Source organism: Chanodichthys erythropterus, chromosome 12, assembly GCF_024489055.1.
Source record: "Chanodichthys erythropterus isolate Z2021 chromosome 12, ASM2448905v1, whole genome shotgun sequence".
Classification (NCBI taxonomy): domain Eukaryota; kingdom Metazoa; phylum Chordata; class Actinopteri; order Cypriniformes; family Xenocyprididae; genus Chanodichthys; species Chanodichthys erythropterus.
The window spans coordinates 14,585,748-14,612,113 of record NC_090232.1 but is presented as its reverse complement, the minus strand read 5'-3'; the positions used below and the strand labels follow the sequence as shown (position 1 = coordinate 14,612,113).

At 37.0% G+C, this 26,366-nt stretch overlaps 1 protein-coding gene across 1 annotated transcript in view; it reads left to right on the top strand.

The window, feature by feature from the left end:
- Positions 1 to 26,366, top strand: part of LOC137032282 (zeta-sarcoglycan) — a 131,018-nt gene that overhangs the window by 85,288 nt on the left and 19,364 nt on the right. Inside the window, exons 4-5 of the mRNA XM_067403998.1 lie at positions 4,990 to 5,112; positions 8,899 to 8,971. Of these exons, the coding sequence (XP_067260099.1) occupies positions 4,990 to 5,112; positions 8,899 to 8,971 (196 nt within the window). The remainder of the gene's footprint in view (positions 1 to 4,989; positions 5,113 to 8,898; positions 8,972 to 26,366) is intronic.

The window sequence follows — 26,366 nt, the reverse complement described above, 5'->3', positions numbered from 1 at the left end:
AAATGTAATACTATTTGTGCATACTCTGATTAACTTCACTGTAATAAAATGAAATAGACTATAACATAAAACAAAACCATGTCTCTATTTGTTTTATGTCAGTTTTAATGATCAATAATAGCCATAATAAAAGGTAAGAATTTACAATAAGAAATAAAGCAAACAATTCAAGCGTACAAAATAAGCGCTTCAGTAGGATACAAAAGTTAAATAGCCATATATAAAGTTATGAAACGTCACATTGCCCTCAGCCAAAACGGAGCCAGCGGCAAACGTCAGAAGGACTAGCCAAGGTAAGGCTGCTCTCGGCTGGGCACATGAGCGCTGAGCGTCCGGTGATCGCCTGGATCTCACAACTCCGACAACGTCAGATCAAATTGTCAGAAAGGCGCAATCTTTATCAATAAACCACACATTTGAGCTTTAAACCAGCACATTCTCTCCTGAAAAACTCTTAAAACTACATATCATGACATAAAAACAGTAATATGTTATGCAGGGTTTCTCCTTTACTATTGACGCTTGCTGGTTAGTGCGAGATGCATTCTGGGATACCTGGCTGTCTCAAGTCTGCACAAGTCACCTCTCGATGCATCCTCGATAAAAGGGGCGGATCAAGAACACATCCGGGAATTTGAACTGAACTTGGCTAGATGCGAACTTTGAATTGGAACAGTACTTGGACAGTCCACAAGAACATAAGTACAGACAAGTACGCATATTGAGAAACGGCCAAGGAGAATACGAGGGAGGACAGGTGGGGCAAATTAACCAATAATGAGATAACAAGATGGGCGGGGTCAAGACAATAGACATGAGAGCACATGGCACAACAAGCCATGTGCTCACACCAAACAAAACAAAGACACAAGCACATGGCCAATGAAGACAAATCACAAGCCATATGCTTACACAAGACAAAAACACAACAGGAAAGCACGCGGCAGGTGGAAACAACCACGTGCTTCACAAAACAATACAAGAGCGCCTGGCCAATAAGAACTGACCAGGCGCTAAACAAAACACAAGACAAGAATGCACAATAAAGACAGGACTGGGAGCGCGAGTGTCCGAATCCTGACACGAAACCAAAACCAAACTAGACACGAGTGCCGGGATCCGAACGCCACGCTCCCAACATGAAACAAGGCATGCAGACAAGAGAGCGCACAGCCCGAGAACACTCAAGACCGTACGCTCACACAAAAACAGGACAAGAACGGGAGTGTCAGAGCTCTGTCACAAAACCAAGAAATAAACTAGACAGATGTGACAGAACCCTGACATCTACATGATCCCAGACGAGGACTAATGCGGCGTTCACACCAGACTTGTCTTGCGTGAATGAATTGCGCTATTTGCGCGTAGTTGGACGCTTGAACATTTTGAGTGTACTCGCTTCATTCGCGCGTGAAAATCCCTTCACAACAGATGCGAATTCGCATCATGAGAGGGGCTCTCCCGTTCCTTTATGTGTCCCACTGTTTTCTGCACACTTCATCTGAATAAACACAACTTGTCAGTGGGGAAATAATTGTAAATTACAGCGAATAAGCTCAATTGGTCGTCTTTAGTTGGCTTGTAGTCTTAATATGTATATATATAGCTCAAATTGAGTAAAGACTGTTTTTTACAACTTATCAGAATGTCCGACCTCCTCACTCACTTTCTTTCAAACACGATCCTTTTTATTTCTGTTTCTATAAATGTATGAAGATGTATAGCGACGATGATTTTGTCCTCCATTGTTGTTTCGAATTTGTGCCTCAGCTCGCTACGTCAAGTCACTACTAGAGCAAGCTCCTGATTGGTTAACGCGGCGCGGAAATTCGCCAAAGTTCAGATTTTTCAACTTGCGCGATTTGCGCAAATCGCGTCATTCGCGCCACTTGATTCACGAGAATTGCGCCGCAAGATGTCAATTTGCATCTTTGCATTGACTTAACATGTAAATCACTCACGCTTACCGCTTCATTCGCGTCCGGTGTGAACGCACCATAAGGGTCATATCTAGTGAAAGTAATGGTTATTTGCTACAAAAAAAACAAACAAAAAAAAAACAGTAAAACAATGATAATAGAGAGAAAATTAGATAGAGTTTTCCACCCTACCGCGGTACTTCCGTCATGATCTTTCTGGCAGCAAGACGAGCATTTTTGGTTAAAAAGTGTATACAGTTTTTATTTTATTTTTTTAGAAAATGGCAGATCATTTCCCTAGATAAGACCCTTATTCCTCGTCTAGGATTGTGTATCCTTTGAAGCTGCAGTGAAACTGAAATTCGGACCTTTCACCTGAAGTCCACTATAAACAGAAAATCCTGGAATGTTAACATTTTGGATGACGTGGGGTAAATAAATTATCAGAAAATTTTAATTCTGAAGTGAACTAATTTTTTAAATATGAAAAAGACAACCTTCAGGATGAAGGCATACTAATTTCTTGTTTTCATAAATATCTGACAGTGGGGACACAGCTGTGAAATCTTTTTAAAGGCACACTATGTACATTTTTAAAGGTTAAAGGCACACTATTTTCGACGTTAGAGGTCGCTTATTCAAAACAAAGGCAAACCTCAATGAGGCCTTGATTTTGCAGAATCATGGGAGGTGTCCATGGATGAGATTATTAACGTTACTGTAGTATGAACCAGAGCAGGGCCGGCCACTGGAGCGATTGCTAATGAAAGACGACTGTGACATGTTTCGAGAGCAGTGGAACTTTTATTATGCCGTAGACACCACTTCCACTTCTTCCCTTCAGATGTATGTGGGGTAACGCAGCGCTGTTTCATCATACTAGATACATTTGTGTGTTGAAAGTTGTTATAGTGCTACTCAGTGTTAGCTCAGCGGCTACTATGAGACACTGATCTGTTTGGTTACTGACATTGTTCCAAATATCTACCTTTGTGTTCAGTAAAACAAAGAATTTCATAAACATTTGGAACTACTTGAGGGTGAGTAAATGATGACAGAATTTTATTTTTGGGGGTGAACTATGCCTTTAATGATGAATTTAATGTGAATATGAAATACTGAGGTTTAGTCTGAGGACAGATTATAATTTGTGATAATAAAAAAAAAAAAAAAAAAAAAAAAAAAAAGAGAAACTCAAATCATTATTAGGTCAATAGATTGATTAAATAGATCAAATAGAACTATTGGCTGGATGAAGTTCTGAGTCATGTGTTGTCCCATATATCAAAACTCTTATGTTGAACAGTGTATCTTTCTAATAAGGTGTAAACTGGTAAATATAAAGAAAGACGTGCAGGAAACGTTGGCTAAATTAAATTCCAAAATTTGCATTGTTATAGGCTTAAATGGACTGATATCTTTGCCATAGAGCACTTGGAGAAAGGGCAGGCTGTCTTTATAGTACAAAAATGAGAGTACAGGCAATGAATGCATGAAGAGGGCTAGAAAACAATAGAGGGTGACAGAAAGGAGAGAGTGGGCTTAAGGGAAAAAAAAGAGAAGTTTACTTTCTGTCATACACGTACAATGCAGGCAAGCAAACAAAGCCAAGTTTGCTCTCCAAAGTCACCTAGGTCAAGGAAGATATGATAGCCGTGATGAATAATAGTCAGTGAAGCCATTGCATTGTGTGTTTGGGGCAGTTTCATTCGCATCTTTTGCGTCAGCCCCCTGCATGAGGCAAATACAAATTTCTCTTTCTCTAATTCATAATCATGCATCAGGATTTAAATAAGAAGGCTTTCTGGTTACACTGTATACAGAAAAAAAAATCAGATTTTTCCCTGGATAATGTCATGTTTGAGACCCTTTCCATGTGCCGTTAATTGGATTTTTTTTTTTTTTTTTTTTTCACAACAAATGATGACAAAATTCAGTTCAGTCTGAACATGTGAAAAGGTTCTTTTCATATATGCCATTTTATGTGCAAAATGAATTGCTTCATAAAACTTGCTGGCCAGAATAAAATGTGTTTCATGGCAGATTGTTTTTGGTCTTGTGGTCAAGGACTTCATCAGGCAAATGGACTGAAAGAATGATTAGTATTTCTGTTTGGTACAAATTTTTACTCAAGAGTAATTTCTGTAAGTGTATTGTACAAATATGTCTGTACTTTGACACTCAAGTAAGTCATTAAACACCCTGGAAACGAAGAGCAGCTGCTCCAATATTAACTCTGTTCAGAAACCTAGTGAGCTGCCTTTTTGTCATTGTCAGCTGTTGGCAGCTGTTTTCTAAAGAAGCATTTTAACTGTGCTGACTACCCTCCGTGGGTTTCAGATGTAATTTGTAACTGAGATTTGGAGATCTGGATCCAGAGGGTGGGTGGGTATTACATAGGTTACATAGGTGTTACATAGGTGTTTTTTAGTTTTTTTTTTTTAGTTTAATTGTTTATTATATATATATATATATATATATATATATATTATAATATATTTCTCTTTGTTAATCATACGCATTATTATTTATGCTTATATGTAGGTATATATGCGAATGTATACGTAGATGTGTATATGTATCTGTATGTATGTGTATATGTACACATGTGTATGTGTGTGTACATGCATGTATGTATATATTACATACTGTTATTTATTTATTCATTTATTTATTTATTTATTTATTTTTTGGCGTGTATATACCTTCATGTATTGTTCTCTTTAAAATGTATAAAAATAAAAAAAAAGATTTGATCACAAAAAAGGAAGCATTTTAACTGGAATAGAAATTTAATTCAAATAAAGCTTGTATTTATTTATGTATACAGCATTGAATAAAATAAAAATAAAATAAAAAACTAAAATATATTAAATAAAATTATTATTATTACTTATTATTATTATTATTATTATTATTATCCACAATCTTAGGTTACTTTTTAGCACTCCATGTCCAGTACAAGAAGACCATTCCTGATTGTATGACGTTTTAGTGGGCTGCAAAGGTTGAGATGTATGTTATCTTCTTGTTTCTCAAAGCCTTATTCTTTCTTTTTCGTTTTCTGTAGGCTCAGAGATGGTAGAAGCCCAGTGTCAGCGGTTTGAGGTGAGAAGTAGTGATGGCGAGAGAGTTCTCTTTTCTGCTGATGAAGAGGAGATCAGTATTGGCACAGATAAACTGAGGGTCACAGGTATCACATACACACTCACATACTGTATTCATCCAACATTCACCCATGATCCCTGTACAAGAACATATATACTAGTGTCTCAAACTACCTGTGTTATAATTTGGCCCTAAATTTAGCCCATCGATCAGTCGTCACTTAACATTAGCCTCTAATGTTATATAGTTCTCCCAAGGATTGTTAGTCTAATAAACTTTTTTTTTTTTTTTTTTCCCACATGGTTTATTACAGACCTAAAAGACACATCTAAGACCTGCATGCACACATCTGTCAGAAAAGTTTGTTTGCACATATCTACACCAGATGCCTGACATGTAAAACAAGCTCAATCCCATTATAACCAGTGGAGCTGTCTGCGGCATTATGGTAATGTGCTTTCAGTTGATAGACACCCATTTCTGTTTTTGATATGTTGCAGTCCAGCCTCTTTATTTTACCTGTTTGTTAACAGTAAAATGATGAAATAAAATAAAAAACCTCATTGCTATGCATTTAGTTCTTTTAATACAAGTAACTTCTGACTGTTGCATCAGAGCCAGGTTGTTTTTGGTCTCTTTACTGGCACCTGTCTGATGTGAAAATAGAAAATTGCAGCTGTCAAGGAATACAGCCAGGCATCATTAGTCCACTAAACCTGCTGAGCAGTAGGTGTGAGAGAGAGATGAGTCACTCAGAACGTGTGATATTGCTTTTATACAACAGTTCAATAAAGTTAACAGGTGCTATGCTTAGATGCATCCAAATAATTGATTGATTGCTAAATTGGATTGAAAAGTCTTCATATAAACACTTTAATTGATCCAATTATGCTCGATCTGAATTAAATTAAGATCAGATTGTAGACCTAAAAATAATCCGATCAATAGGAAAATATAAACATGTAAACACTTGAATCCGACTCTTCTCAATCTGATTCAAAAATACTTTCTTGCATCATCAAGGCAAAAACAACAATTATACTTTTGGTTGCTCCAGTTACATTATCGTAATGATTTTCTCAAACCCGCGTTGTGCATGCACTGAAGTTTTGTTTGGAATACATGTAATGCACATGCAAATGAATATGTAAATTGAATCGTATAGTGTTTATATAAAGAGAGCTTTCATAAATAGAAATCTGGATTCTGTCCATGTAAATATTATACCTATAGAATAACTTACATTTTAGATACAGTATTGCCAGATTCTTTGTCTGTTTTCGCTGTGACAATGAAAATAGTTTGTTTTGTAAAACAAAGCCAAAGCGAAACTCTTGTGCAAGAAACACACCAGTAAAAGCAGTGGCTGAATGAATCAGTGTTTTGAATGAATTGGTTGAGTGAAAGATCTAATGACTCACTTAATTATTTAGTTCCTGAATAATCAGTGTTTTTAATAAATCACTTGAAATAATGATTCAGCAGGGCTTTTCATACTTGAAATATTTAACCCTGGGTTATTCTAAACCCTGGTTAAACTGAATCTTGAAAACTGAATCCCGATGCTCATAATTTAACCGGAGATTAACGATTAACCATGGGTATTCATGAACTGATGTTTCATGTTAACCCTTGGTTAACATCCTTACTTGCATATTTGCAGTGACAGTGTCACTGATTGGACGAATACCACACACGACCGGTTTACATAAAGATTCTATTGCTGACTGTACTATCAAATTGTTTTCTGAATGGACTTTTCAGTCTATAAAGGTTAGAATGACACATTCTCTTCTTTGCTCCAATTGACACGATTTCTGTCAATATTTTTTTCCAATCAAACACTGAAATGACTGTTTATATACAATGTGCTTTATTTTTAGTGATTGTCCAAACCATGTGAACACGATTGGTTGTCTGTTTCACATGGCACATGTTTGGCACCACAATGCAAGTGTTAAAACCCCAACAGTGGTACCAACTCTGCTATTGAGAAGGGTTTTATAAACCCGGGTAAAAAGAGGTGTCAACCCCACTTTTTAATTAAAAGTGTGTAACATTCCTTTACCCGGGGATAAAAGCAGGGTTCAGAACTATGAGGTTCAGCGCAATGTGAAAGGAAATGACTCATTTACCTACGGGTGTAACCCGCAGAAAGTGTTGATCAAATTGGAAGACTTCAGCCGTTGTGTAATTTTAGCGCACTGAATTTAAAATATATATATATTTTTTAGTTATTAGAAAATACAACACAAAACATTTAAAAGTTTTTAAATTTAGTACAGCTTTTTATACACCATTCATTTTTTGAGCCAATTTTTAAATATTTGCATGCACTGTATGTACTAGTAAACTGCCCTTACATTGAAATGCAAATAGATTGTTTCAAATAGATTTCACTCATGCAGGCCCCTCTTTCTCTTATTCTTTTTCTCTGTCTGAAAGTGCATGCTGGGAGGTCAGGTGGAATAGCTAGAGGTCAGGGACAAAAGGGGGCACATGCTCAGTAATTGGGCAGATCTGTCCATTAACTCTTTTCACAAAAAGACATGGGTAGAGAAAGGGAACAAGGGATAGAAATAGTGGTAGAGAGAGAGAGAAAGAGAGAGATAGACAGAGCATGCATAAATGGAGTACAGTGGTTCTTCAGAGACTGAAAGGCTAAAATGTGTCAAAGAAAAACTGCGCTGGGGAGAGGAAGTGAACAGAAAGAGAGTGAAGTGTTAATGGAACATTTCACTCAAAAATAAAATTTCTGTCATCATTTAATCATCATGTCATTCAAAATTATTACTTTATTGTGTGGAATACAAAATTATTATTATTTTTTTTTTATGTGTGTGTGTGTGTGTGTGTGTGTGTGTGTGTGTGTGTGTGTGTGTGTGTTTCACGTAAGAAAGAAAACAATATGTGTTTAAAATGGGTAAATTAATGACAGAATTTTCATTTTGGGTGAACTGTGCCTTTAAACATGATTGTGGGGAAAACGATGAGGAATAAAATAAAGTAGGACAGACCAAAAAAAAAAAAAAAAAAAAAAACAAGCAAGGAAGAACAGCTTACTTTTATACATATGAAAACTCACTTAACAAGCACATTTTCAAGAAAAATTATACTGTGAAATGGGGGATATTTTAAATGTTCCAGAAGTACAGATCTGGGAAAATGTACCCAAGTCTAACGTTCCGGCACTTGTAATTTATCACGCACATTTTTGTGATTTATGAGGACAAAAGTTTGTATAATGACATGGGCATTACACTGGTATTACGAAGTAAATTAGTCATGAGTCCTCATATTTAAAATATGAACTAAACAATATTTAAAATCATACTAAACAATGTTTTATTAAAAATGTAAAAATGCAGAAGGTTTTCTGTGATGGCTAGGTTTAGTAGTGTAGGGGGATATAATGTACAGTTTGTATAGAATAAAAAAACATTACGTCTATGGAATTTCCTCACTTTGATAGCAAAACTGTGTGTGTGAGTGCATGTGTGTGTGCGTGTGTTAAAAATGTTATATGTACATTATCTGACTCTGCTCATATCGGTGTATGTATATATATCTTTGACATTTCAAATTACACTTGATCAATTTAATACATCCTTATATCCATATAATAATTTCTTTAAAACAAATAGTGTACTGAATGATATTATACAAGTTCTTTGTTCATTTTTAAAGTTAAGTCTGTTTAGAGACTGACTAGTTGTTCACAATGGTTATAAATATTCAGAAGTTCACAAAGTTTTACAACAAGTATCTTAAAATGTGTTTTTTTAGTATTTTTTTTTTTTTTCTTTACAACATGGTTCTAATTCAACCATATGACTTGTCATTTTCTCTGTTTTTCTCTTTATCTCTCTAGGCAACGAGGGAGTTGTGTTTAGTCATTCAGTGGAAACGCCACACGTTCGAGCTGAACCATTCCAAGACCTGAAGTAAGGCATGCTTTCTTAATCTACCACATTATCATTCAATGTGCGATTCACACTGAGAACCACAGAGGGGTGGGGGAGAGCTAGAACATGAGAAAAAAGAAAGGGAAAAGACAGAGAAGGATAGACGAAAGTCATAAAACATGAACTTAATGAATGCCCACTTCCTAATTGTCCATAGAAGCTTTATATCCTCAATATTCAGTGACAAACTGTCCCATTCCCACTCTGTTATGAGAAAGAGGACGCAACCTGTCTGACACGCCCAATCCATCACAGGTGGATCAGCCAATCAGATTGATCTAATCTCTTCAGTCTGCATTAGTCGATATCCGATTTGATGTCCAATAGGACACTAACACGTCCCGAAGCTTCTCACTCCTCCAAACTCCGACATTATCACTACAGGAAATGATGTAGCGCTATGATGGATGGAGTCACTTTAAGTGCAAGTAGGCAGGTTACTGAGGAGAACTGAGAGCTTTTACCGCCCAGTTTGGTTTGATGGAGCGCTGCTGGGTGCTTTCCAATCACTTATGAACTCGCTTAATGCAAATGCACCAGGATCAAATCTACTTTCATCGTTAGAAAAATTGGGGAAAGGATTGGGTTAATGGAGGCATGGTGACATCTTATACTAGACTTTCAGCTTTCAGTGGGCGTGTTGTCACTTTTAAGTTCCATTTCATATTTTAATGGAAAACATTATCAGACCCATTAAGGAGTCAAGGTTTGGCAAGTTAGCATGGTTCACTTAGCCCCTGCTGGTAACTACAACATCGTGTAAAATCTTTCTCTATTTACAGCTGTAACCATGTATAAACTTTCTGCTGTTTTTATAAACCAGTGGCCTAAACTAGAGGTCTTCTACAGAGGGTCTTCAGCATTACTGCAGGGGTCAGACATAATGTTTTTTGGAGGGGAAAAATATAACTTCATCTAAAGCTAGAGCTGAGAAGCTAAAGTTCAGCTATATATAGTATCAATGAGAAGTTGTTACAGTTCTTCAAAAGATTTAGGCTTTAGTCTCAGCTGCTTGTGTTTATTCATGTAATCCCAGACTTAATCAATGATTAAATGAGATCAAATTTAATCAATGTAATCCCAGACTTAATCAATGATTAAGTAAGATCAGATTTTTGTGTGGACCATACCGTCTGTTGTTGGACTCCTTGTACATACAAAAATCTGTGTATTTGCAAAAGGAATGTTTGATCTAAAATTGCCATTTCCTACTGCAACTAAAAGTTAAGCATGTCTTACACTGTATCCTAACCAGACGCAACACTGTGACACACGATGAAAGGTATCTTTTCCATGTTAATCAGAGTCTTTGTCGTAATCAGCCGTGACTGCAATACACAACGAGCGACAGGAGATTCTATTTTAGAAACAGTTTCTACAACGTCATGGCTAGAACAACAACATACAAAGTATGATAAAGATAATCTCAGGTAACGTAGACTAACCATGTTCTGTACACAACAATGTTCCGTACAGATGAGCTTTTACGGCTGATCGTTGAAAACATACTTCCAGGTCATACATAAACTATATATCTATGTCATCTTCATTTCTTCCTCTTTCACCCCCGATCAAGACAGAGACGCCCCCGCCTTTTGTTCCCGTGGGATTTTACTAAGTTTGCAAGGTGCGCCCACTTCGCTTGAAAATGGACGGTGGGCAAGCTACACGTCAGACTGCAGCTTGTGTGGGGAGACAACTAGAGCAGCGAAAATGTACATTTCGACTTAATTTGTGCTTATCACAGTATTACAGTCTTTATGAAATAAATACTGTATTATCACAAATTGTTAAATATATTGCCTTTTGTTAAAAAATGCTTTGAAATGGGACATGTTAAACGTCAGTCGCGGACGATGACAGCTTGGCGCCACTCTCAGCCTGAGCCGGGCAAAGACGCGCATCCTGATCATTTATGTTTGGAAGTTTTCACATTGGTTAATCATTAAATTTTATTTAAATCAATGCAAATTGTTTGTTCTTCATTCTCTTCAGAAATACGTGGTAACGTTATATTCACTAATGTTTCATGCTTAACTCTGCCGTTATTAATAGAAGATAGAATCAAGGCAACTCCTCTAGCTTATTAAAGTAATTAACTTACATTTTAACCAAATAAAAATGTATTCGCCTGTCTAATTCATTTAAATTATGTTTTCTTCAGTTAAAATAAATAAACAACACACAATTGATCAGTTAAATGTCTATTTTCGCCACTGAAATCAATTTATACGCTCTGTACGGAACATCATTGTAAGCCTGAACACCGTTAATCTTTAACATCTTCCGTACATAGGCGAAGGAGGTACTTTCCCCCACTTTTCTCTAATACTATTTGTCGAAAAGACATCAATCAAAGTTTGAACTGTACAATAGGTATTCCCCCAGGGAATGAGCACACAAACTTGCTCGCTGACGTGTGGTGAATGGCGAAAAGTGTACGGAACATGGTTAGTCTACGTTACTGATTAATTTAATGTGAGTTTGAATATCATTTTGCATAACCTTTATAGCCTTGCTGAGAGTCACAATGGATAATTCACCTCAGATCTTGAAAATAAAGGAAACGAGAAATTTCATACAGTGAAATCTGTGTGAATTCATGTGGGGAAGAATGATATTCGGAAAGAGCTTTCAGAACTCCTTAAGAAGGATTTCAGTGAACTCTTCGAAACTTGCAAAATTCAGTTGTTCATCAGTGGACCCTTCCCAACAAGAGGGCCCCAGGGAATCCAGTGTGCCTGTAGCTTTCCCTATATCTTTTCTCTTAAAGGCTTAGTTCAACCAAAAATTAAATTTCTGTTGTTAATTACTCACGGTCACGTCGTTCCACACCCGTAAGACCTTCGTTCATCTTCAGAACACAAATTAACCCCTTTGAGCGGTACGGTCCCACATGTGGGATTTTTATTTCTGTGCCCCTGGGCGTACGGTCCCACATATGGGATTTTGAACGTTCAGCGACGTCACATAACTGCCAGATTCAAACTGTGCTTTAGCGCTCTGGCTGCGAGACGGACGCGCGCAGCTCTTGTCATATATCACAACTATGCAGTGTTTTCAGCCACATAACATTTCTTTTAAGGTTTCAGACATTTAAATACACATAAGCACCATTAAAACAATAATTTAGAGTTTATAAAATACACACTGATGTCAGACATCAGTGGAAGGAGCAATAACAATCCATTCAAATATAATTTGCCGGTATTTATTCATATCAGACACACATAATGGGCCCAAGTAACTATAAAGTTTACTCTATTATTCTTCCAGTTCACCAGCAACTTACTTGCATATATTTCGGGAGAAACGGATGAATTCACCTGCTGTAAATACGACTGACATGACTATGTGAACTGCAGCGTAAACTAAGATGGCGGCGCCCATCCCGCGTTATAGCTCAAGATAAAGATAATTTATAAAGGCTTTTAAATGACAAAACACACTCACTTACACATATTTGAGAGTCGGGATATCAGATAGTTGATGACATGGTAAGCAAGTTTGTGAATATTTTAAATAAACAAGAAAAAAAAAAATAATAGCAATCCATCTGTCATACAGTGTTATTGTGGCTGCGTTCAGCGCTCGTGACACGCAAGATGCGTCGCTATGGAAACATTAAAGGCAAACATTCTAAAATAACGGTCGCCTTAAAAAAACTCAGGCTGCGTCCGAAATCGCATACTACATGAGTAGGTACTACATTTGAATTTGAACGTACTTCCCGACCGTTAAAACAGTACGTTCTATATAGTATGAATATGGGTAGTATGAATGGAATTCGGACGTACTACATCCGCCATGTTAATGTTGTCATTTGTCATGCGTCGTCACAACAGCGCGCAAATTTAAATATGTCAAAGTATAATCACCTATTTAGCTAGGAAATTTTACCTCAGAATAAAAATACATCTGTGAATATCACGACAGAGGCTGATTTGAAGCAACGAAATTAAGCAATTTATTGTTAAAACGAATGCATATAAAAATACACGAGAAACAAAAGACATGAATCAAGAAACAAACTTGAATACATTATATATAAATAGTGTGTAGATAGACAGAGAGGGCGAGAGAAATGCACAACATGGCCTAAATATTATATACAATATATACAAATAAATAAAATGATAATAATATACATATTCTAAAAAAAAAAAACTACAAACTGTGAGCCCTATAAACTACTGTTGCCTGAATGTTGCTGTCCGTTAAGTTTTCTAATCTCATTAAACTGCTTAACAACGAACGTCTCCGTTAAATAAAACAGTGTTAACAAGCGGATGTAACGTTATCTCGACCTGTTGGTTAGCTAGCTTGATGTGCTGTCAGTAATAATGATTAACCGACTCTTAATCTTCTCATTACATTGTTTAAACTTTCAATAAGTCAGCCGTTTACTTACATTATGTTAAACAAGTGCAATTTAACCACAATAAACAGTTTTTCCCTGAGGTACTGAAGGACTTGAATGAGCTGCATATCGCCGCTTTCCGCCATTTTTGAATTATGAAGAATCCTCTCTCCTGTGGCATCACGGGATAGCGCAGCGTCCATCGAATGCCTACTACAGAATTCGGGCGGAAGCAGTAGGTCATCCGGGTACTTCTCGCCTACAGTTTTTCGAATACTATGAATTCGGACATACTACTCGCCTCGCATACTGTTTTTCGCATACTATATAGTAGGGAAGTATGCGATTTCGGACGCAGCATCACTCTGGGGGGACAGTTAGAATATTTTAAACTCATGCTCGAAGGGTTAATATATTTTTGATGAAATCCGAGAGGTATATGACTCGTCCATAGACAACAAAGTGGTGATTATATTGTTGTCTATGGACGAGTCATATACCTCTCGAATTTCATCAAAAACATCTTAATTTCTTAATCTTAATGAACGAAGGTCTTACGGGTGTGGAACAGCATGAGGGTGAGTAATTAACAACAGAAATTTCATTTTTGGGTGAACTATCCCTTTAAGTGATAGAAAGTCTAAAGCCTGATTTATACTTCTGCATTGGTCATGTTGAATATCAAGGCAAAAGCCGAAGAAGAAGCAGCTTGTCAGGTATATTGTCAGAGAAGCTTCAGCAATGATGGCAGCAAATAGGCTTTTGTTGCAGCTTGATTGCGCGTGTCCCATGAAACAGAGCATAGTGACCCGAGCATTTTTTATTATTTTTTTTCATTCCTACGGAAAACTGGAACGCCAGGTTTTTTGACCTGAGGAAGGGTTCTAGCAGACCAATCTCAGCACTCGCAGTCCATGTAGAATTAACACGTTACATTTTTGGAGAGATGTATGTCAGGCTATGCCGTAGCTACGCCAAACACTCGATGCAGAAGTATAAATCAGTCTTAAGGACTTCTCAAATCGTCCAGCAAACTCTATTCTGCTGCCTATCAATCAGAGATTGCTGTTGGGACAACAACTGATACTGTTAAGTTAGCACTTTTAAACATATATTTATAAGTGTCTTCAGAGCTTTAAGGAGAGGTGTAGACTAAGCTGCTATATTTAAAGATGTCTATCAATTCAAGCAAGTGTCATTTGGTGATTACTTGTGCTTCGACTATCTGAGTATAGTGTTATTGCTCTACGGAAATTATTGGTCATTACAGTATTTACAGGCCTCCGAAAAAGCCTTTATTGACAATTTTACAGATCTGTTATCAGTAATTTCCTATGAGTTTGACTGTTTTGCTGTTGCTGAAGATTTTAACATTCACATTGACAATGCTGAATCCAGTACTGCAAAAGAACTCATAACTGTTCTTAACACTTTTGATCTGACTCAGCATGTACATGGACTCACACACAATTGTGGGCACCCTCTGGATTTACTTATCAGTAAGGGTCTAAACATTTCATCCACTGTTATTAAGGACTTCTGTCTGATTATTTCATGTGTTTTCTTAGATATATCGATCTCTCCTGCCTGTTTCTGTCAAAGAGAGATGCATAAATGAGAACACTACTGTGCTATTTATGAAGGCTATTTCTTTGACACCAAGCGTATCTGCAGATTTTGTTGAGTTTCTGCTTGATTCTATTAACTAAAATGTTGAGAATGATATTCATTGACATTGCTCCTGTGGAAGTCAGGAAGAAGACTGGCAGACCTAAAGCACCTTGGAGAAACACAAAAGCAGTTCAAAGTATGAAAAGAAAATGAAGAAAAGCAGAGCACATGTGGTGGAAGACAAGACAGCTTTTATGCTTTCAATGTGGAACCAGGCACAGCTAGGCAGACCTTCTTTTCAAACATTATAAACAGCAACTTAAACAACACCCACACACTTTTTGCAACTGTAGAGAGACTAACCCGCCAAGTCCCAGTGAACTGCTCTCTGAAAAAAAAAAGTACAATGAGTTTGGGTCCTTTTTTTTCTGAGAAGATCAATAAAAACAGAAAGGCGATCAGCATGTCCTCGTCTAGTGCTGAGATCAGAAGCGACCACAACTTCAGAAATTAGTGTGATTTTGATGGTTGATGGTAAGATCTTGGAAGAAACTTTACAGCATCTTAAAGGTGCCATCGAACGTTTTTTTTTTTTTTTACAAGATGTAATATAAGTCCTAGGTGTCCCCTGAATGTGTCTGTGAAGTTTCAGCTCAAAATACCCCATAGATTTGTTTTAATTATTTTTTTTTAACTGCCTATTTTGGGGCATCATTAAATATGAGCCGATTTATGCTGTGCTTATGTTATGTTGGGATTCGCCTGTTCTTCGGAGGTCTTTTAAACAAATGATATTTATATAAGAAAGAGGAAACAATGGAGTTTGAGACTCACTGTATGTCATTTCCATGTACTGAACTCTTGTTATTTAACTATGCCAAGATAAATTCAATTTTTCATTCGAAGGCATCTTTAAGACTACCTTGACACTCAACACATTTTTTATTTATTTTTATTTTTTTTCCAAAACTGTGTTTAACCATTTATAAGCAGATCTTGTAAAGCCACATTTCTTTCTGGTACTTTTCCAATGTCAAATTAATTTAAATCAATGTCTTCCTATGCACTTGATTGCATAGGAAGACATTTGATTATTTTATTTATTTATTTATTTTTCTAAATCCCTTTTACTGTATGTAACACTTTGAAATACTATTGTGTATACAATATGCTATATAAATAAACTTTCCTTGCCTTGCCTATGACAAAGATTGTTTTAGTCACTCAGTATGTATTTTTACTCATGTTAAAAAGGTGTCATATTTACGAATTTGATAATTTGATTTGATTTCATTGTGAGTACAGTGTGCTTGCAGAAAGACACCACCCACACACTTTTCTGATTGGTTGTGATTTTTTTTTGATTGATATTGTTGCATCTAGTAGGTATATCTGTTCTGGACATAGAAATTGCTTGTTGCTTAAAAAAACTACACATTGCTTGTGGTTAGGACACGGTGATTGTCTTAAAATAAATATTTTTTGTTACGCAAAACTTGCATCGTACTGTATTCGGTACTGTGCTTTGTCTCCCTGACCACCTAGGGGTCTTTGACCTTACACAGTAAATGTTCCTAGTAATAAATAAATAATATTTCATAGTTTTGAAAATTTACCAATAAATCCACATTTTTACTTTCTCAGGTATGTTGAAAAAAAAAAAAAAAAAAAAGACAGAAAATCAGACAGATAAACAGCACTGCTGTAATTCCAACCCAATCTTCAGTCTGTTTCACATGAGAAAATAGACACTTTGATTGTGAAGTAATGCCACAGTGAAAATCTGCAGATAACCGGAACACTCATCATGACTCCTTAACTATCTTTCATCTCTCTCCTCCTCCCTCACCATGAATTTCTGGTTGTTGTCTTCAGACAAAATCCGACATCCTTCCCTGACCTGTGTGCATTAACATTTTTTCAGCATTTTGTGGGGATTAATATGTTATTACACGCTTTACGCGTTTCACTTCACTCTCGCCCTCATTAATTTGCAAATCGGAAGCAGGAAACATATAAATCAAGTTCACTTTCTTCTAATTATTGTTTTATCGAAGTGTGCTCATTACCACCGAGCTTAACAGCCAATTGAAATGAGCCTACATAATGAGTTATGGGTTAGCTTTATGACGCCCTTGGTGTATGAAACTTTTTGTGAATGATGTTTGTCCAGTTTTTTACTCTGTCATCTCTAAATCTTCCTCTTTCTGTCTCAGTGTTTCTGTTCCTCTTAGAGTTCAGAACTACGCAGTTAAAGTAAATGGAACATGTAATGACTTAATAGAGTCTATTAAAGGCTAATGTCTTATGATATGGTCTCACCGACAGAGTTCAATTGCATCCTGTTGATATACTTTCTCACAAGTTCCTCAGCTGGAGTTGGTCAGACCACCTTCAAAGTAACACTTGACAGTAGGGACTTTTTATAAGCTAATTATTTTTGCAAGCTTTATGTGCGTGTATCAAGGCTTTGATGAAAGAGAACTCACACTTTTGATAAAACATTTGTCGCTTTACTTTGAGGATAAAATATGTATGCGTTACTAGAGCTTAATGCATTTTTGGTAATGCTAATTTATCAAGTAATTTATCATTCTTTTCTGTAAAGAAATTTTCTCACCCTCATGTCGTTCCAAAACAGACAATCTACTAATACTCTAATGACTAGTTGACATTTAGTTGCAGTGTTATTTGTAGTTAGTAGAATGTCTAAAGTGGACTATTGAAATAAAATGTTTCCCAACAATTTTGGTGGCCATTAAATACCACTGTATGGATATCTTCTAGAGATTTTAGAGGTGTGCATGGAATAATTTTCAATACTTCAGACATCTGTGTCATGCACAATTCTTTCTTTCTTTCTTTCTTTCTTTCTTTCTTTCTTTCTTTCTTTCTTTCTTTCTTTCTTTCTTTCTTTCTTTCTTTCTTTCTTTCTTTCTTTCTTTCTTTCTTTCTTTCTTTCTTTCTTTCTTTCTTTCTTTCTTTTGAGGGCACAGCAGTGGTAGTTATGACTCACTTACACTCCTATCTCACTCTGTGCAATAAGACATGACCAAATGGGGAAATAAATTGGGGTTTTTTTAGTCATTTTTGTCTCCTTAGTTACTATGACTTCAGATTTGTTAATCTTTGTCCATCTGTTCCTGTTTAGTTCCCTCATTTACTATGTGTATACTCCCTGTTCTGTTCAGTCCTTTGTTGGTTATTGTTTTGTGTATGTGGACTTCTTCTTGTGAGTCACCAGTAAAGTCTATTTTGATGTGTTATCCAGTGTTTACCCTCTGCATTCCTTGAGCGTTACAGAATAACCGACCTCTCAAAAATGAGACAAAGAAAATGGACTCCCCAGCGCTTCGACTCCTTCCCAAGAACTGAAAGTGGCTGGGGTACTTGGCCTGGATGCTCCGGAACAGAGGCTTTTCCCTCATAGCCAGCAAGCCCGAGGCACCCACTGAGATCATACAGGAACCAGAGCTGGATAACATCAAAGCTCTGGAGTCGACACAAGCACGTCAGTCCACCTCAGAGCCAGGAGCAGACCTAGACCTGATAGATCTGTGGTGTGTGGATCAAGTCCCCACCTTCAAGTCTTTGTTTCTTCTGCCTGTATCCCTGCCTGACTTCCTGTTCCCAGCAGCACCTCAGGCCTCCAGGCCCATGTCTCCACCTTGGCCTGTCAGCCCGTCGTCATCGTCTCGTCTCACCACTCCTTCGTCACCTCCATGGCCCATCTGCCCTGAGACTCCGCTGGGCTCCCTCGTCACTCCAGGTTGGCCTCCGCCGGTCAACGCCCAGCTTCTGCCACGGAATTCCGCGATTCCAGCTGTGCCTACACCCCTATGGTGTCATCGGGCTCCTTCCTCCAACCTACTTATTGTCCTCACTAGCCCCATTGTCACCCCGTCATCGAGTCCCCGTCGCTGCCTCAGTCCTGTGAGTCAGCAGCTCAACCCCAGACTTTGATGTCGCCCAGGTCTGTCAGCCTGTCTGCTCAGTCGGTTCCTCCTCTCAGCATAGTTTCCGTCTCCACCGATCGGTCCCAGGTTTCCATCCACCCCTTCAGTCAGGACTCCGCCCTAGATCCTCCCACCATCAGCGCCAACATGGTGCCTGTGCCTACCTATCCCAGGCTACTATCCGTCACCAGCTCCACTCCCTCCACTGAAGCCTCCACCCTCGTCCTTAACTTTTTCTGTCACTTCTGGAGAGAGGGCTTATATCAAGGTTTTGTTCCGTTTATTAATTTCTGTCATGTCTCTATGAGTTCTCATTAGTTACTATGGTTTGTGATTAGTTAGTCTTCATCCAGCTGTTCCTGTTTAGTTCCCTCATTTACTATGTGTATTTATACTCCCTCTTCTGTTCAGTCTTTTGTCGGTTATAGTTTTGTGTATGTGGAGTACTTCTCGTGAGTCACCAGTAAAGTCTACTTCATTCCTCAATTAAGCGTTAACTTATCATTATTATTTTATTTATTGTATGAAAAAGAAGAGCTTTAACATTTTTATAATACTTAATTTCGTGTTCTGTGTAAGTTTGGAGTATAACATGAGGGTGTGTAGATAATGACAGAATGTTCAGTTTAATTCAGTTAAAGGTCTGTCTTTATTGGGACTAACTAGACTAACACTTTTTTCCTACAAAAATCGTTTTAGGAAGCTTTATGTGGGTGTGACACTTCTGATAGACTAAGTATTTTTAGAGTATATTTCTGAATACAATACAAATTGCATTTGTTTTTTAATGATATTTTTCTTCCACATACATTTTAATCCACCCTGTGTCTCAGGGCTTTTATTTAGACAGTTAAAAATGTTAACTTAAATGTGGGATCACGATTTACAGAACTATTAACACTTAGCACTGACTTAGCAAATGACTAATACTTGCTCAACTATTCATAACTTTTCTTTCTGTAGTCTTTCATTAAAATTTCACAGTCTCATGTAATTTGAATGCATTAAAAAAGACATGTTGATGTGCCACAGATCTTATATAATCCTGCACACTGTTTTATTTTCTTTGTGATGCTGAGATGCTAGTCTGGAGTTCTGACAAATATCTGGCAAATGAGATTTGAATTAACTGAATTAGTGAAACCATATGCACATCTAAGTATATTTTTCTTTTTTTGTTTGACTTTTAAGATCATTCCAATAGTTATTAATTATTTAAAGGAATATCTCTCATGGAACGACTCAAGAGAATGTAATTTTCAATTTTGAGTAACTTTCCTTTAGCTTGGGCTGCTATTTGGTGCTGCCATTTGAATGACTTGATCTTCTAATAATATATATATATATATATATATATATATATATAAAAATACTTGCTTAATACTTATATATAATTAGTGTGGCCTATTCTTTATTGATGTATATATATAATATATATATTATATATATATATATATATATATATTTTTTTTTTTTTTTTTTTTTTTTTGTAGTATCTGATTCATTGAGAACAGTGTAACAGTGATAAAACAAACGTTTTGATTGCTATGTATTAAAAAAAAAAAAAAAAAAAAAAAAAAAAATGAGGTTTGCTGCACTATTCCAATCAGCAGCTACTGGCTTTCCATTTTTTATTCTTCTTGGCACAATTCCGGTCATTTGCCTTCATTTGTTTAGTTTGATGCTCCTCTCTCAGTGCTGAGGTTTGAACTTGCCTCGGGCCCTCATTAATTAAACTGCAAATCCCAGACAAAGAAATATTACCACCATTTGAGAAGGCTTGGATGGCCTCCATTTTCTAAGTAACACCTCTCATTTTACTCTCAACAATCCTCTCTTTCCAGACCTTGTGTAGTCACTGTCAGGTCAGTTGGCATTGTTGAAGGCCGTGGACCAAGTTTAAGTAGACTGCAATAGCCTCGCTGTTGTTTTCCACCTCCCCTGCCCACCAGTAGGGTTTGGTCTTGCTGCTAATAGCCTAGCAGAGGGTGCCTAGGGTGAGAGTGCAACAGAGTCATGTCATTAGCGATCAGTTAACTCTGCCAGCTAATGCAGGGTATAATAAGGTGGGAATTAATCCAGCTGCCCCAGAGCTGATGAGAGACTATGGGAGTTTTATTCGGATACCACACTCATCTAAAGCCAACGTGTACACTTCAGAAAAGAAACAAATAGAAAAAGAACAAAAATATATCAAACACTGTTTGTACTGACACAAGCTGTGGTGTTTACTTTTAAATTGATGTAGAATTCTTCAGACCAGTTATATTTAAAGAAAATTATATTCAATAAAAAGAGAGATTTGAGAAAATAACTAGCCATCAAATCATTTTTTAGCTAGTCCCTCCTAAAAGGGAGTGTTAGTTCAGCATAAATAACACAGGAAGGAGTCTTTTTTTTTTTTTTTTTTTTCAGCATTTTATTCTTATGAAAAGTACGTTTTGAGATTGAAGCTTCTGTCTGGAGGTTTTTAACAAGCAAACATCTTTGTTTGAAAGAAAAGCACCTCAGTGTCACGAGAGCACAACTGCCAGTCGTTCGGATCAATACTAGTGGGCTGCAGCTAAGAGTCACATCTTGAGGGAAGTGCATCAAACTTCTCTAGCCGTTTCACTTTGCAGTTAATTATTCCATCCAGAGAATAAAGATTCAGTCTTTATTTTACTGTGTGCTGGGATATTCTCTAAATGTTTTGATTCATTGTATAGGCAAATTTGCCACAGGCAGAACATTGTAATCAGGGGAATAAGGGACAAAGACTGAACTGCAATTATGGATATTGACTCAAGTTGCAAATGATGCAGTCTAAACTTTATTTAATTTTGATATTCTGTTTTTGCAACTTTTGATCTGTCCAGTTTATTTTTATTATAAAAACCATGCTTTTGTCATGATTTTGTCATGATTTGCCAGATGAACACTGTAATCGGAGAATAATAATGGACAGAGCCTGACCTGCAAATGTGGATTCTGACTCAAGTTCCAACCTTTATTTCTTCATTTTTTTTAGGCTACTCTGTTTATGTACCATTTACTAAGGTTTCATTCAGCTTACACCATGTCTTGCACCAGACACAAGCCATTATAATTAGTGATGTTGTCTACACTGCATCCAGCATGGCGTGGTGCGACACAACAAATTCCCTATAAGCTGATAAATAAACTGATGCCTTGTTCTATTTCTGGTGTACTCCAAGTGCTTGCACTGCTTCTGACATGAAAAAACAAATAGATTTCCAACCGTTGCTTTGCCACATCCAGTGTAGACCATAGACTAAAAAAAAGGGCAGCCTGTCTCAGCTTCTATCCACTGTAGAAAAATGAAGCCAAAATATTCCAGTAACGGTCATTGCCGATTATGTTGTTTGCAGCCCCATTCTTCACAGTATTGAACCTGAGTTGGAACCACAGCATCAAGGTCCCGCCCACACTCCCACTCCTGCAGACTCAATCGCAAGCACAGCTGTCAATCCTGACATTACACTATGTTTTTATGGCATCAAATAACTAACTAAAACAAAACTTAATGTGAAAACAAACACTTGTACATACTTATGATTGATAAGAACTACCTAAAATAACAGAAAAAAAGATTTGAAGTATAATTGGATTAGTTTGGCTTGTGTCCCATTTGATTACACGGAGAGAGCAGGGTTTAAGATGTATATACTGCAGCTAGCCACCACTGAAATGCTTTGGCTTCACTTTCCAGGACACTTGGTTTAGACCGTCTCAAGCTGTTGTGGTCAAAATAACTGTCGCACCCGTTGTAGACATGGAGTTAGAATCAATGAGGATGCAGGATTTAACAGAAGAATTTGGCAGGGCTGAATCCCATTCCAATAAAGCTACCACTTACTGTGGTTAACATCTGCTGACTAACACTAAATGTTAAAAAATACGTCCACCTAGCACTTGTTTTCAAAGACATAAACTCGGTTCCAATGTGGGATCTCACTTTCTACTGTGCACATACTGCAGGCAGCCACTGTACCTTCAAAGGCAGCATCCTGACAGAAAAGAAACCTTCAAAGAGATGGATTTTCTCATGGGCAGGAATTCACACAGGCAGCACACAAGTAGCACTTCACGTGAAACACATTATACTTACAGTAATTAACACACACAATCGATTCCAATTTTCATGTGGCTGCTAACAACTTGATACAAATAAATGCATAACATAAATATCAGATGAAATAAAATTGTTTTAATTAGATGATGATTTTTAATCAATACTTTTCAGTATTGAATAAAATAGTTTTATTTAAAACTTATGTTTTCATGGATGACCGTTAACCACAGAGCTTAGTGAATTCTGGTACTGCCTTATCGGCAACAAATACATGCTTCAATGCATTGGCCTACTGTTTGGAATAACCTTTACATCAGGAGGGGACCAATGCTTAAAAGTGTTACCTTGAGATATGAATGTATTTGATTGAGTATATAGAGACAAATTACATTTACAGTTTCGATTAGAGTGCTAGGAAAATAAGTAAAATGGTTCCACTAACATCTGCTAGTTAGTCCACTAGCTAGTATCCCCCTTAACCTCAGATACCAGGGTATTAGAATTGCTAATTTTCACTAAATAGGGTGCTACATACTTGTGTGCTGAACTGTGTTGTGAATTCAAAACTTTAATTTACTGCATCAAAAATATAGTGGCGGAATTGCAACCCTAAATGCCAGCATTGCAATTTTGCAGTGTTTTCCCAAATTATACCCCAATGTAAAGTTTGCTTGAATTTTATTTATTTATTTATTAACTAATTGCTAATTGCTTCCCAAAAACATCTTTAAAGGTGAAAAATAGTACAAAATTAATCCCTGGGTCTTGAGGACCCATCCAGATTGTGAATTACACCAGCTCCGGTAAAAGCTGAAACGAACTGAAGGACTTAAAAAAAAGAAAGATGTCTTGCAAACTGTGTGACTGAATATGTGAGGCTTAATCCAGATGAGACAGCTGCATTTTTCGTCTTTAGAACATAATTATAGATGGAGAGAGAGTAAAAGAGCAAGGGACATTGTTGAGGGGGGATTTGAAGGGGTTTTGGTAGATTTATTGCACACCTAAATCTCCACAGCCATTCAAAATATAGACTCAGTCCTTTGACCATTTTGGCATACTTGGGCAGATTACTTCTGTGACTTCTGTGTGTGTGTTTTCTGCGCCACATTTCTCTTTATAAAGTAATTACACAAAGGCTATCATTCATCCATTGAGTCTTCATTGTCTCACATTGTCTTAATGGCACAAAGTGAACATTTGTTCCCATGGAAATGCATTGTGATGATGGTGGAAAGAACAATCACAGATTGATATTAGCTATAATTTTTTCTTACATCACAGATCTTTTTCATCATCATTTGATGTCCAATTGCTATCTATCTATCCAATTGCTATACATTCTATCTATTTAGTCTGTCTGTTTGTTGATCTATCCATTGTTCGATCTACCATTCTATCTGCATGTAAAGAGATTTTTCACCCTCCTTTTAACATTTCAGGACTCTATTGTTGCAAACTAATCAAAGAAGACAATTCTAAGGGTCTCAAACCAAAGAGCAAGTGATTCAAATCAACTTTTTCTTTTTTTTTTTTCAAATCCATACAACTTAGGTATATACAGTATATCTATCATTGTGAAGATTGTATCTCAGTCTGCGGATCCCAGTCAGGGACATTAACCATGGATTCTTATCACTCTCCATCTTTTCAGCTAAAGGCCACTCTTAGACTCGTCTGTCAAGCATCTGACAAGATTCACCTCATACCTGGCTTTTCCAGCTCTTGAGTCTCATTTATGAGATGACTTTTTTTTTTTTTTTTGGCTTCTCTCATAATGGTTGTGGTTAAAGTTTGGGTAGAACAAGATGGTTCTAAATCATGGCAAAAGTGCATCTGCGACCCTGAGCCCATGAGTGACTGATTGGGCAAGATCGTGCCTGGAAGTTAAATTTGATTTACTTGAGTGTTTGAGAGGCATGAAGAGATACTACTCAGGTGCTTCAATCGTAGCGTAGCTGTAAATGAGTGTCAGCTGCATAGGTAGTGATTGCATATGATTATATGCAATACTTGAGATTCTTTGTAGATGTGAACCTGGAAGCACGGCCCTCTCAAATCCACATTAAATTACCTTCTACTCATACGGACATCGAGGACATCCACCCCTCGGTCTTGACCTTCAGATCCATTGATTACCTTATCACACAGGGATTACTCTGGCATCCACAGTGCCGTACCTCTCAGCCCATTCCTAATACTGTCAGCATGGATGAGTGAAGTAGTTTTCTTTCTTTCCATAAGAGATTAAACTTAATTTTTAGATGATTTTTGTATGTGGTTTTGGCGTCATATCGATCTGTGGTGGTGACCTTTACATTTATTGAGCCATTTGGTAAATTGCCCTTGTTGTCATCTGTCTTTTCCACAGAATGAAAGTCACTCAGGTACAAGGAATTGTGAGGACAAAAATTTAACAAAAGTGACTGTAAAGACATTTATAATGATGCAAAAGAATTATATTTCAAATAAATGTTGTTATTTTAAATTTTTTATTCAATGAATTGTGAAAAAAATGTATCATGGTTTCCACAAAAATATTAAGCAGCACATCAGCATATGAAGCCCTACCAGCGACATCCAGTGACAAAGCGACATGATCCCATTAATTTCAATAGAAAGCTGCCGATTTCCGGCGACACAAGGGACTGTGACTATTGGCAACAGCACTGGGGCATGTCCAGAGATGTGACAAAGTTGAGATATGTTTAACATTATGCAAATGAAGAGTGACTTTCAGGAGCAACAACCAATAGGAGTGGAGTCATTGAGTCAGTGGAGTGCATGTGATCTGTCATTACATCCTGTAGTGGAGTGTTGCGGTAAGGTGGAAGAAAAGTAAATTTTAGCGGTCAGCAACATTCCTAAAATGTATGATATGTCTCTTTGTATGTATGGTGGTACTCAACATGTTGACTCTGAGCCTAAATGGTTTCATGAACCCAGATAGACCGGTGCTTGCAATTGCACCACAGATAAATAGCCGTGATGGCAAAGACCATGCTTTGTTTATTGTTCATCTTTAATGTTAAGCATTTTATGTTCTGATTCCATTTATATTTAGTCTTTTCTTCCAAAATGTTTGTTTATAGCAGCAAGTAGCAGTAACGCAGCAACACCTTGTATTTTTTAAAGGTGCCCTAGAACTTCTTTTTAAAATATGTAATATAAGTCTAAGGTGTCCCCTGAATGTGTCTGTGAAGTTTCAGCTCAAAATACCCCATATATATATATATATATATATATTTTTTTAAATTCATTTTTTTTTCTGCCTATTTTGGGGCATCATTAACTATGCACCGATATGTAGGTTGCGGCCCCTTTAATTCTCGTGCTCCCTCTCCCCCGGAGCTCGCGCTTGCCTTGAACAGC